We start from the raw sequence: 14,062 nt of genomic DNA, 5'->3' as shown, positions 1-14,062 counted from the left end.
TTACTCCAATTTGTCGTTCACATTATTATGGCATACCTTCAGGCGTATAAGTTACAAATAAATTAAAAATATTCATCATACGCACCCCGCCCTCATATCATTGATACTTTTTTTGAAGTACAAAATAGTTTTGTTCTGTAGTTTTAGTGTTGAATGCCTGTGATGGCTGCTCTTTCGGTTTTTATTTCTATTGTTGCATGAATTTTGAACAGGATAAAAAGCAAATGTGTTGGATGTGTATGAGTGTGTGTGTGTGTGTGTCTGTTTTTGCCCACAGAGACAAAACCTTTTGCTTTGGAATGTTTTTTTTTTTTTGCAAACTGGGAACCAGCTGCAGCTGACGATACATGTCTTTTATCGCTTTTTATGATTTTTCTGGCTAGGACGAGAGAGAGAGAGATAGAGAGCGGTTCATAGATCTCCAACTTTTGTTAGTGTTTTTTGTTTCATCTTGTGTTTTTGTTAAAGAACAAATTTATTTCTATGTGAAAATCGTGATATGCATTGCAGTGTGTCTGGATAAGAGTCGTGCAACCAGCCAGCCAGCCAGCCAACCAACCAACCCAGCAGTGTAGCACTTTATGGTTATGGTTTTGCAAGGATGCCAAGGAAATCCATCTAAAAATTATGCAATATGTTGTGCAGATTGTATGGATCTAGTCTATCATGTGACCGAGACATTTATTATGGCAATGGTTAAACACAGATTTGGAGATATGGAATTGGATTTCATGGAAAAATTCTTGAAATTTCCATAACTGAATGTGTTGCAAAAGGGGAACCTATTAAACATATACCCACTAAAAATGCATTTGCTTTTGTTGTCTAACAATTTTTCTAACATCTAACCTTAAATTTCACCATTTCAAGGTAGTTTTGCCAGCTAACGACTTCCTTGGGGAAGTGCATTTCGGCAATAAAATCTGCATATAATTTTCCGCCTATGCCTTTTGCTGCTATTGTTTTTTTTTCTCACATTTGATTTTTTGCAGTTTCCTCTTAAATAGGATTTTAAAATTCTGAAGGTCCCTCCACCCCGTTTTGTTGAGGAGCTTGTTATGCCAGCTATGTTCAACAATCGAACTATGAATGATTTGTTTGAGTTTTGTTGGCAAACAAATTTTTATTTTTATTTTCCCTCTCTCTCGCTTTTTTAGAAAACCCCAATTGAATGGCCATAAAAATTGTAATCGTGAAAGGCATTTGCATCGCTCGCTCGCTAGCTGGCGTTTTATGTTCTGTTTTTTATTTTTTTTTTTTTTTTTGCTTTGAGTGCTCTCTGGCGAATTGTTCTGTTTGAACAACAAATTTCTATTGTTTTCGTTAGGTTTCAATGACAATTTGTGGCATTTTGAAATAGAAAATAAAAAAAATTGTTAGAAATTAAAAAGTTACAAAAATATTATTTTAAATAGTTTTTGTTGGAGGTAAGGTCATTGGGAAGGTGGGAGGAACAATGCCACGGTATGTCCTTCGGAAGAGTGAGTGACGACCAATATTTAGAAATTTAAACAAAACTGAAGAGCCTACATAACAGGCTAAAAATTGAGTATTACTTCTTTACTATAATTATACCCAACCGAGGAGCTATGACAAGTATTTTCTTTGTGCCCATACGGCGGATAAAGCTTCTACAATAACTTTGACTCTAAGGAATTGTTATATTAATGTGATACCAGGCATTAATGTTACAGCCGATCGCATTATACACTAATGAATACCTGTAGTAAAGCCCGATGTCTCAATAGAAGGAACAGGGAAAAGTGAGATATATAAAGTATGCCATAAGAATTCTAAAGAACCAAGAGTTAAGGAAATCTGATTTTGAAGGCATCTGTGATAAAAAAAAGTATATTTAAACGACAACTTGATAGTATCGAGGCTAGGAGGAGCTATTTTCTTCCTACTAAAAGGTATGGGGGATTAATTAATCACAGGATAACATGAAAAAACTGCAACCAACTACAGAGTGCTGTCATTTCTAAGCCACTCGTCCGACAGCTATTAAAATTATTCCAGTGACAGCTCATTATATTGTTTACAGGCGTACAAAAGCATTTTAATGAGAATTTTCCAGAAAAAAAGTTATTCGTGATGGAATTCAAGCGTGATAGTGTGATTTCGATATATTTGGCTAGAAAACCACAAGTGGCTATCGTTCGAGCAATCCAGCATTTAAATGTAAATAAATCTTTTGTGTCTCGTAGCATCGCTCGTTACCGTGATACTGGTAGCGTAGCCCGGCGTCAAGGTAATGGACGGAAGAAAACAGCAACATCAGCAGAAATGGTTCGAAAAGTAAAGAAGCGACTTGATCGAAATCCGTTTCGCAGTGGCCGAAGAATGGCTCGTGAGCTGAACATATCGCAATATTCCATTCGGCAAATATTGAAAAATGAGCTCGGGGTAAAGCCATTGAAATTTCAAAAAGTGCAAGAACTTACACCACAACAGAAAGAAAATAGACTCAAAAGAACTATAGAGTTGCTTCGCTTGGCAGAAAGTGGTGAACTGCCGAATTTGGTTTTCTCCGATGAGAAATCATTCGTTGTCCAGCAGTTTGTAAACAAACAAAATGATCGTGGTTACTTGCCGAAGAGGTCAGCTGAAAATGTGCACCTTCGGTTGGCCACCAGAACTCAATCGCCGGCCATGGTGATGGTGAGGACCGCCATTACAGCTCGTATTAATCGACCGTGGCATCAGAATAAATGCCAAATATAATCGCGAAAATATTCTGGAGGTATTAAAACCTTGGGCACGCAAACTTTTCGGCCGTAGACCGTGGACATTCAAACAGGACTCAGCACGCGCCACACAAGAATGGTTACAAAATGAGGTTCCTTGCTTCATTTCCAGCCCACAATGGCCACCAAAATCTCCGGATACCAATCCATTGGACTGTTGTGTCTGAAGTATTTTGGAAAGCAAGGTTGGCACTAAAAAATACCAAAGTGTCGATCACCTCAACCAAGCGCTTCGCCGGGAATGGGCCAAAATACCGCAGAGCAACATTCGAGCAGCGTCTGAGTGTTTCATTGGCAGTTTGAAGGCCATAATTGGTGCCAAAGGTGACCAATTCAAACAAATCTAAACTTATTCTAAAATTTGATGCTATTTCCGACATTTTTGCTTTCATTCAATGAAATTAAAAAAAATGTAAAAATTATGGCATTTGACTTTGTTGCAGTTTTTTTATCTCACCCTGTATACAAAGTTAATCGAAACGCACTATTATTTCATTTATCACCAGAAGCCAGAAGGGATCAAAGGACTGCCCCTTACGGTGTTCCTCTGCTGACAATTTTCCTAATGGAACTCTATCCCAAGCGTGAATTGATCATCATGCTTCTTTAGCATTCCACCAAACCATTCAATCAGGACTGTGGAAAAACTAGAAGCACTGATAGCGTTGTTGATCGACTGGAACTTCACAGTGTTAAAAGCTCCCTCATTATTATTGTATGACCTCCTTGTATTTTACGATGAATGACAAGGTCTTTGGTCCACCAAACTGCCTTAAATTCCTACCCTGAAATTGGATTTCTCATAGTTCAAACAAAGATTATTTGTGACAGTCATCACAGGGAGCTGTTGCCCAGCACAAATGTCTGAAACCATAATATCTTAGCATAGGACAAGATATACTAGACCACAAGGTGGTCAGGGTATTATGTCTTTGTGCATTTGTTTGTAACAGGCAAAAGGAAACGAGATAGACCCATAGTTCCTTTTGATGATCCGCATAAAATCACATTCTGAGTCGATTTATGCATGTCCGTCCGTCCGTCTGTCCATGTATTTTTGTAAACAAAGTACAGTTCGCATTTATTGCCCTATCCAGATGAAATTTTGCACAAATCATTTGTTTGGCCCAAGGACGAACCATATTGAAATTGGAGATAATCTGTCAAACTTTAGATATAGCTTCCATATATATCTTCGTCCGATTTGCCTTTTATTGTGCACCAAACGTGTAATATCAGTCCGAATAGTAAGGAATTTTGCACGTACGATCAGATTGGACCTGAAAATAAGTATAGCAAATTTGATCGAAATCGGTTCAGATATAGCTATAGCTCCCATATATATTGTTCATCAGATTTTTTATTTTTGTCCTCCGCAGCCGTAATATGCACTCTGTAACAACAATATTTGGGGAAATATATCAAATACAGCTCAGAAATAACTTTGCTAAATTTTATCGAGATCGGTTCGGATTTGGATATATCTCCCATATATATCAACTTCGTTCGATTTACCTTTTATTGTGCACCAAACGTGTAATATTTGCCCAAATGGCATTTACGACCGGATTAAGTCTAGAAGCTAGTATGTCAAATTTGGTGTAGATCGATTCAGATATAGCTATAGCTCCCATATATATTGTTCATCCGATTTGTTATATTTGTTACCCCCAGCCGTAATATGCACTCCGTAACAACGATATTCAGGGAAATATATGAAATACAGATCGGTTCAGATTTGGATATACCTCCCATATATATCAATTGGGCAATACAAGTCCGAATTTAAAATATACAAATGCTTCGGCATATTTAGTCTTTTGAACTTTAAATTATAGTTATAATCGTAGCGTGTATGATTGAATTCTCCTATAAAAACTTTTAATTGCTATGTGGAACTCTACTAAATCAGCAAAGTGGTGTAGGTTATCATAAAGTAGGCCCCGCCCGACTTTAATAATTTCTTTACTGGTTAAATTTGAATTATGGAGTAGATTTTTAATAGTTTTGGTAGATATGTTGCTACGGCAACTGTTAAAATATCATATCCCCTATTATTAAGAATATTACTGCAAAAATGTCGTAAACCATCCACTTACAGGACCAATTCAAAAATCTGTTTAAATCTCGACAGAATGACCTCAATTAATTTGTAAAGATTTCCATTTCGAACCACTCTCTTACTTTCTATTTAGCCTCTTCTTCTTTATACATCTCGAACTCCAACACATAACCACTGCCAAAATCTTAACAGCCAACTAAGTGCTTTGTTTATGGAAATTATTTGAAAGTAAACCCGATCCTGAATTTTAAATCTGATTTGTCATTTGATATTTTGGCATCAGTGTCACAGAGGTTCTTTCACTCTCCAATTCTCTCTCCCAGTGGTATCCTTTGCTATATTATTTTACATTAAATATAAATTATTTAATTTTGTGAAACTGTCAACATTTTTGCAATTTAAATGGCAAAAGTGGCCACATCAGATTTTGTAACATCTCCGTTACAGCTCATTTTCTTCTTGTTGTTGTTGCTGTTGTTGATGCTGTTGTATATTCCAACGAGAAATCAGTGTCGTCTCATAAGTTATGGAGCTCTAAATATCTGTTGCAGCTGAATTGCATTTACTTTGGTTTTCAAGCATGGTTAGCTCTACGACATTGATGCCCGTTACTGTTGTTGTTGTTGGTGATATTGGGGGTGTTATTGTTGTTGGCGTTGATATTGTGGTTTTTGTAATGTTAATGTTGCCACTTATTTGTTGGGTGTACCGCAAAAGGGAAATGCTTATGCTTATTGTGTGTGTGCGTGAGGGAGAGAGAGAGAATGTTGTTGTGAGTAAAAAAACTGCAAAACAACAACGTGATAGGGATGTCAACAAAGACAAATTTTGGAAGGACATTCAGGACTACTGAAAATCGACAAAAAATCCCTTCATACATTTTTAGCTACACAAATTACTGTGTAATTATTTCTTGAGATTTCTACTGGCGATCACAAATATTCATTTCAGGCTAGCAGATATCAGAAGACCAATATACCAGCAATTCCTCACCAGCTTTGGCTATGATGAGCACATGTGAAGTTGTTGTGCTAAACAAGTTCCCTTTACTTCACTACGAAAGACGTGGTGGAGCCACGTATTAAGGGACGGACGATGACAGAATCAGCACAGACAATAAAAGACAGGCGAAGAGTGAACATCGATTAATTGATAACTGACTACAGTAAACGACGGATAAATGCAAAACGGATAAATGCAAAAAACGCATAAGTGCATGTCCAATTGAAGCCGCGAGTCTTTTTTACGGTTTTACATGCAAAAATACCCGGTTAAATGCAACACGCATAAATGCAAACAACTCATATATGCATGAGTTTTCCAAACCAAAAAGTACTTTTTTAGTGTCAGTTTACATTTATAAATGCACATCTCTAATAAACATACTACACTTTTATCCAACTCCTCAGAAATGAGCAGCACATGTGAATAAATAAAATCAGCTGTCTTTATTTGCGTATTTTATTGCTGGATAAAACATATCTATGGTTTTTGTAAGTTCATGAGCTTTTTATTGACTTTTGATTTAAATATGTTAATATTTTTGTTCCTAACAGACAACCATGAGCTCAAAACATACGCTCACCGTAAAGGAAAAGTTGAGATTAATTGAGTCTTTTAAAACCGGCTGCAGTCGAAAGGACCTAGCTGATAAGTATAAAGTTAATATATCAACAGTCTCAAGAATTTTAAAAAATCAAGGAAAGTTTGAAGCTTCAAGGACTGGCCAGGAGAATATCATGCGGAAACGCTTTAAACCAGGGCATTATGACATGGTAAACAAGGCCGTTACAACATGGTTTAAAGACTTGAGATCAAAGAATGCAGTCATTACAGGGCCAATGATATGTGAAAGAGCTAATCAGTTTGCTATTTCAATGAAAATTGATAATTTTGAAGCAAACGATGGTTGGTTGCAGCGCTGGAAAAAAAATCAAAACATTACTTTTCGAAAAATTTGCGGGGAAAAGGCTGCTGCTGACTATGGGGCTGCTGGAGTTTGGACAAAATCAACCCTACCAAATTTAATCAAAAACTTATCTCCTGATCAAGTGTACAATGCCGATGAGGCAGGACTATTTTATAAGGCACTACCTACAGGGACATATGCATCAAAAGGCGAGTCAGTGTTTGGTGGAAAAATTTCCAAACTGCGATTGACTCTCCTATTTTTATGTAATTCGGACGGGTCTGATAAGCATGTGTATGTGATTGGAAAAGCAAATAATCCACATTGCTGCAGGGGAAAAACGATGCCAATCAAATATTATGGACAACCTAATGCGTGGATGACGACTTCCATATGGATTGAAATTTTAAACAACTTCGACAAAATCCTGAAAAAGAACATTGTTCTTTTTGTTGATAACGCAAGCTGTCATAAGATTCCCAATGAGGTTATTTTTAAACATATAAAAATACATTACTTGCCACCAAATACAACATCCCTCATCCAACCTCTGGATCAGGGCATAATTAAAAACTTTAAAGTGCAATACCGCTCATGCCTAATCCGTAAACAGTTATTGGCTCTGGAGGGAGGTATGTCATCTGAAAATTTTTCAAAAAGGATAACTGTTCTGCAAGCACTTAAAATGATCAAAAGGGCTTGGTGGCTTGTAACGCCTACGGTGATTAAAAACTGTTTTAAAAAAGCCGGGTTCATAAATCATGAAGAAGAAACGAATGTTCTAGAGGATTGTGAAACCATCGATTTACCCCCAATTCCGGAAAAAGAGTTTTCTTCTATTATAGACTGTGACGACAATTTAGAATGCTACGGTGATCTTACTGAAAGCGATATTTTAAAGGAAATTGGTTGGGTAAACGGAGATAAAATTCCTGATCATATTGATGAGCGTGTTGACGATTCCGATTGTGCCGTAGATCCTCTTCCTAGTCGCACGGAGGCTATAAAAGCATACAACATTTTCAAAAACTATTGTGAAAGCAATAACTTGGATTTTGATTTTGAAAAAATGGAAGATGCATTATTGAAGCTAAAGACAGAAAGTTTGATTCAAAAAAAGATCTCAGATTTTTTTAGTACACATGAGTAAATCTCAATTTTTTTTATAAAAACAAGTTTTAAGATAAATAATTTTTCTGAACAGAACTGATTTTTTCTATTTCCTTCAAGTTGTCGATGCATAAAATGCCGGACACTTGGTCAGAAAATAAGAAAACTAAAACCAAAAAATTAACTTTGTGATTTTTTTTACTTTATAAATTGTTTGAACTAATTTTTAAGTTTTTTAATATATGTATGTTCATAAGCGTACAATGTGGATTAAATACAAATAAAATAAAAAAATTATTTAAAAATAGTTCTTTTCTTAATATTTTCATGTAATAATTGTTTTCTAAAAATGGAACAATGTTTACATAAATGCAATTATCATGCAGTTATGCAATGTTAGTGTAAATGCAATCGTTGTGCATTTATCCGAGGTTTGCATAAATGCAAAAAACGGATAAGTGCACAAAAACTTACTAGAAAAACGATGTGCATTTATCCGTAGTTTACTGTAATGTAAAATTAACCGTGGACATTCTTTCTTAGTGTACTTCTCCAGATTTCTAAGCCGTAAATCCTTGAATCTTGGCATATTCTTGAAGATCCTACTAGAGAACATATTACGGTCTCTTGCAAGCGTCGCCGTGTATATCCTTGTAGATCACACTTAAGTGTTTATCAAGGTCTCTCGCAGACGTAAACTAGCACATCGCTGAAGATCCTGCTGGAGTACTTATTAAGTCCTCTGGCAGAAGTAGCCATACATATTCTGGTCTTTAAAATGAAATCCTTTTTTTAACATAAAACCTCTTTCTTCACTGAGTAGTTGTAATGTACTAAATATTTATTACAAAACAAGAAAGCAAAGTCTATGGTCGTGCTGGGCCGACCATGTGATCCCCTACAACACTACAATATGTTAAAAGGCCCCTTATGTCCAAATCCATATTGGAAGATTTAGTTTTTATATCATGTCATAGAGCCCTTCCCTTAGCTTTTTGATCGGGGATATTTGCCCAATATCTACGCACTCCATCGTGTTGTAAGGTATCCAAAACCATTTCACACGAAAGTTGTGACCCATTTCACAGCTAAACATAATTCAATGGTCTAGACTTCTTCCCTGTAGTTAATTCTCTTCTCCTGCAAAATTCTGTGTCGATTGGCTTTAACCTATAATTTAACCTATAGAGCGACTGGAAAATTTTAATTTTTTTTGTCCAATATACATCTCCAAACACAATAAGCTTTAATTGTAACCGTAACCCCAACGCACGATAATTGCGACCTGTACAGGGTGAGATAAGAAAACCTGCAATAAAGTCAAATGTCATAATTTTTATATTTTCTTTTACATTTTATTGAATGAAAGCAAAAAATGTCGGAAATATCATCAAATTTGTAGAATAAGTTTAGATGTGTTCGAATTGGTCACCTTTGGCACGAATTATGGCCGAATGTTTCCTCATCGGAGAAAACCTAATTCGGCAGTTCACCACTTTCGGCCAAGCTAAGCAACTCTTTAGCTTTTTGAGTCTTTTTTTCTGTTGCAGTGTAAGTTCTTGCACTTTTTGCGATATGTTCAGTTCACGAGCCATTTTTCGGCCACTGCGACGCAGCGAACTCATCACGCTTTCTATCCTTCCTAGCTTCTAGTTTTGCAGCCATCGCGTCACATTCGGTTTCAGATGCAAGTCGTGCTCTTTTTAGCTAGACAAATTATCAGAAAGCTCTCTTACTACTACCTTCAAAGCCTTGCACTTGCAACCTGTCTCCTAATTAGATGCTAATAATTCATCCTTAGTTTCCTTGGCTACATACAGAGCATTCTTGACAAGTTTGAAGGCATCTTGTTTTCCATTTATTGTGTGATATCAAGGCAACCTCTAATGCCTTAATACCTTGTGTTTACCACATTTCATAGCCTTTCTTTTTCATCTGCACCTCTTTGGTATGCAGCTCATCCCTGACTTCTGTCCTTTTTCATTTCGACATTAGTATGACATTTTGCTTCTTTCGCCACTAGGATTCTTAAGTAGTTGACAGTAGTTCTTTTAAATCTTCAGGTCTTTTTTCTGTTTCTTGCACAAGTACTTCAACTTCAGTAATGGGGTCTTCTACTACAACTCTGTCGACTTTGCTGATATTTTCTGCTATTTCCGCAGCGAACTCTATTTTTTTTTAGCTTCTAGTTTAGCAGCCAACCCGTCACGTTCGGTTTCAGCTGCAAGTCGTGCTCTCTTTGAGTTAGACAAATTATCAGTAAGACCTCTTACCACTGCCTGAAAGCCTTGCACTTGCATCTTGCCTCCTTGCTATCCGTTAAAAATTCCTTAGTCCTTAGTTTCCTCGGCTACACACTTTCCTTGGCTTCTTTACTTTCTCCTTTAGATCCGTGACAAGTTTGAAGACATCTTCTTTTCCATTTTTTGTGTGATATCAAGACATTGTTCATCGATACCACCTCTACCTTCTTCCGTCTTTAATGTAATCATTACTTCAATCATTGCACACATCATTTCGAGAAGAGGCACTATCTCTTCCTTCATTTTCTAATGACTCGAAGATTTTTAACACAAATTTTTCTCTTCTACAATGGGTAGTCCCGCCATTCTCTTTAAGTATAAAAAGGTGTTCACTTATCCGTGAAAACTAGTAGAATTGCTTGAGTACTTATTAAGGTCTCCTGAAGCCGTCCTTGTAGATCCAGCTTGAATACTTATAAAGGTCTCTTCCTATATCTATAGATTTGCAAGAATACATATATAAGATCTCTTGCAGCTGTAGTTTCAATATCCCTGTAATAATAATACGGATTGAATCTCCTGTAGCCTTGCACTCCCTCATATTTCCTGCTTGAATACTTATCCAGGTCTCTCGCGTAAAAATCCATCCAATAATCTTGCGTCAATCTCCCGGAATCCCAAGGACTGGAGTACTTAGCTAGGTCTCTGGAATAAAAACCCCCTGCTTCCCTGCGACGTGTCTCGAGTAGATTCGAACAGCCATTTCCAATTCCGGACCGAAGAGGAATAACCACAGTATAAGTTCATACACAATATACGTATTATCAAACGAAAATAACTGTCTTCCTCTTTCGGTCTCAGAACAATTAAATTTCTTTACTAAACATTGCACCCCGGTGGCCTACTCTAGCCTAAGAGGAAACCCTGTCGTTAAACTTCTTTGACAATATTTTTTCAAGGACTATCCCAAACATTCACATACTTGGATTTTGTAAAGAATACTTTTTTCAAGGTCTAATTTCACATCCCTAAATTAAAATTTAATATCGACATTAAAATCCTCCACCCTCCCCGGGTTGAGACCCTGTTTGGGCGTCAAGGCGTAGCCTGATGTCAAGTTAATGCTTTTCATTTTTATGCAATCAAAATGCAAATGCATTTTTGCTGTTTTCTGCTGTTGTGGTTTTGTTGTTGGTGCTCTTGTATTTTGATGTGCTGTAGCAGCCATAACAGTTTTCACTTCTTTTCTGTCCTTAGTTTTTTTTATCACCCTCTTCCTCTCCTTTACTCTCTGGCTTTCTGTCCAGCTAAATATTTCCACAGCTCTGTGAATTGTATAAACAAATAAATTTCCGGATTTTATTAAAAATTCAGCTCTGATGGTGCCGTGGAATTCTTGAGCTATTGTTTCATTTTTTTCATTCTAGCAGCTACAGCGAATATTTGTGGCTAGGATTGTTGCCATTAATGTCAACTCTAGTTGCGCCTTTATCCTGGATTGAATGGATTCTAAGTAGTACCTACATACTTTACTGTTTCTGGGTTTTTTGGTCCTCAAGTAAGCGGAAAACTACTTAGTTTATAAATTTACTTCCGCTACAATGCCAACAGGATTGTTGTTTCTATTTTCCTGTTTTTGTTAATATTTTCATTATTTTCTTTTTTTTTGTTTTTCTTTGGCTGGGCAACGAATTGTAAGAAAAATATTAGTTTTGTTGTGGTTTTACTATTTCTCAGTTTCGTTGCTTTTTTCTGTTTAGCTTATATTGTGGCTTAGCTTAATTCGGAAATATATGCTAAACTGGCAACAGATTTATGCATAAGCTTCTTCATTTGATGCAGCTTTTGTTTGTGTTTCCACAAACAAGCAAAAGAGAGTAGTAAAGCCAAGAGAAAAATAAACAGAGACATAAATGTTTAATAAAATATTTTAACTTATGGAGATGTGACTATCGGAGGGGGGAAGGATAATCAGAACAAATTATTTCTATAATAAAGGATAAAAATATTGGCTTTAAAACTTATTGGAAAGAACTATTCCTTAACGAATTAACGTTTGTAATAGTCCTCTGTCTTCCAATGACTGACGAGACGATGTTTTGTCGCACCTAAAATAGCAAAACCTGCGTTCTAACAGAGCTTTTATGATACCAATGGTCCTTAGACTGACGAGGCGATGCTTTGACGCCCCTAAAATACTAAAACCTCTGTCCTAGTCCCCACATAAAGAGAACCGACCCCTTAACTCTACGGTGATATGCGATCACGTGTCCATCAGTATTGGTAAACCTGCAATACTCCTGGTATCTACTGCGCTCTAACGGAGTCATCGCCATGGCATGGAGCCATGCTCGACTTCAGTCTCCACAGGACAACGATGACATATGGAAGAAAAATTATTTAAACCGTCTCATTATTGCGAATATTGGACTATTTAGTCAGAGTCAAGAGAGCATCCTTGCAGACTTCTGGGAACCCCCAGTCTGACGAGGAAGAGAACATGGATACAGGGTTAACTCTCAAGGTAGTCCACCTGAATTGTCCCAGTGCTCAATATAAAAATCCGTCGGTAACCATCGTCAAACCCGCATTCTCCAGACAGGAGATAGAGGGATGACTTAGCGGCATCTTCATTAATGGAAGTCTTTTAATGGACGTGCCGCTGAGCTCTCCCGGCACCAAGAGTGCCGAACCCAAGAATGTGAGGGCCTATCAATTGATTCATCTGCGAAGGTTGTGACTCAACAGATGGACAGCGCAGCGATGGCTACGGCGAGTGAACAATCTCGCTGAAGGAAGCAGCATCGAAGGCAACCAAATCCCAATCTCAGCCACTGGCTGTGAAGAGGTTGCAGTCAAATGACGGTCAGCAACCCCAATCGAAAAAAAATAGTGACGAGGCACCATTGTACAACAGCTCGTCTCATATGCTTCGGCAGCGGTAAGGAAGGATAGTGGGAAGCACACTAATGGGAAGGTGAAAGCCGATCCTGTCGATAATGCTTCGCAGAAGCCTTACAACCCAAAACCGAAATAGGATCACTATTCTTCTCAATAGATGGTACCGAATGACCTTAGAGTCATTGATAAGGCTTACCCCAAATGGTCATTGGCTGCTGATCGACGGGAAGACTCGTTACACATACCCGTCGGAATGTAAGTGGCGTACGAAACACACTTAAGACGAAACGGCTTAACTGGGAACATAAATGGCATACGAAACTTCTTTACTCGAAATATAAGTAGCGTACGAAACTCCCCTAAACAACTGATAGATTCAGGGACCAATTCTAGAAAAAAGCCGCACAAAACAAACATATAAGTGTGTTTCGCCATCAGATCTCTACCAACCGCTAGGTCGTCACTGTGATAGGGTCCAGATCCAAAATTTGGAAAGAACTAACTGGGTGCTGATATATAGAAGCGAACGCTATGGAGGATACATCATCCATCCAGAAACTAGCGACACACGACGATCCCCCAAGAAGGTGAGAGGCAGTAAAACTTTTGGCTAGGGAAAAACTGTAAAACTTTTGGCCAAATTTCTGCCAGTAGAATAATGCCCGGCTGATGCTCCAGGAAAAAATTCCGCAAGAAGTGATTTCTAGTTTCAGAAAATAACGAGTAGCAGCTTAGGGCTATGTGAACCATAAGGGCCAACCAAGTTTTCGTGTTACCCCTTTCCTCCCGAATATGCCCAAATCTAGGACCAAACGACCTTGCCTCAGCTAACGTTAAAAGGTCTCCAAACTTCTTTGGTTTGGCTTATTAGTCCTCCGACATTTTGGGTGGGTCAGAAGGAGAATGGGGGTACTAGGTAGGCCAGGTGGATTTCTGCGGCTGTCCAGTTTTTCCCCCCGCAGCATTAGCGTTAGTTATTCTGATATTTTCTGCGGAAATGCGGCCAGATCTGGCAGATTGTTTGGGCTCGGCTTCCTTCTTTCTCTGCATCCGAGTTGCGTGGGGCACAGTTGAATAGTGTGCTCTTCTC

The 14,062-nt window shown here is 37.7% G+C and overlaps 2 protein-coding genes across 2 annotated transcripts in view; one reads left to right on the top strand and one right to left on the bottom strand.

The window, feature by feature from the left end:
* LOC101896101 (ATP-binding cassette sub-family C member Sur) overlaps positions 1-14,062 on the bottom strand; it is a 223,289-nt gene that overhangs the window by 165,085 nt on the left and 44,142 nt on the right. The gene's annotated exons all lie outside the window — the stretch shown is intronic.
* On the top strand, positions 5,977-8,135 carry LOC131806034 (tigger transposable element-derived protein 6-like). Its single transcript, XM_059129907.1, has 2 exons — positions 5,977-6,302; positions 6,366-8,135. The coding sequence occupies exons 1-2, from the start codon at positions 6,294-6,296 to the stop codon at positions 7,866-7,868; spliced, it is 1,512 nt and encodes a 503-aa protein (XP_058985890.1). The 5' UTR covers positions 5,977-6,293; the 3' UTR covers positions 7,869-8,135.

The sequence above is a fragment of the Musca domestica genome, unplaced genomic scaffold, assembly GCF_030504385.1.
Source record: "Musca domestica strain aabys unplaced genomic scaffold, Musca_domestica.polishedcontigs.V.1.1 7, whole genome shotgun sequence".
Lineage (NCBI taxonomy): Eukaryota > Metazoa > Arthropoda > Insecta > Diptera > Muscidae > Musca > Musca domestica.
Note: the sequence above shows the minus strand (reverse complement) of the source record. Positions and strands in the feature narration are given on the sequence as shown.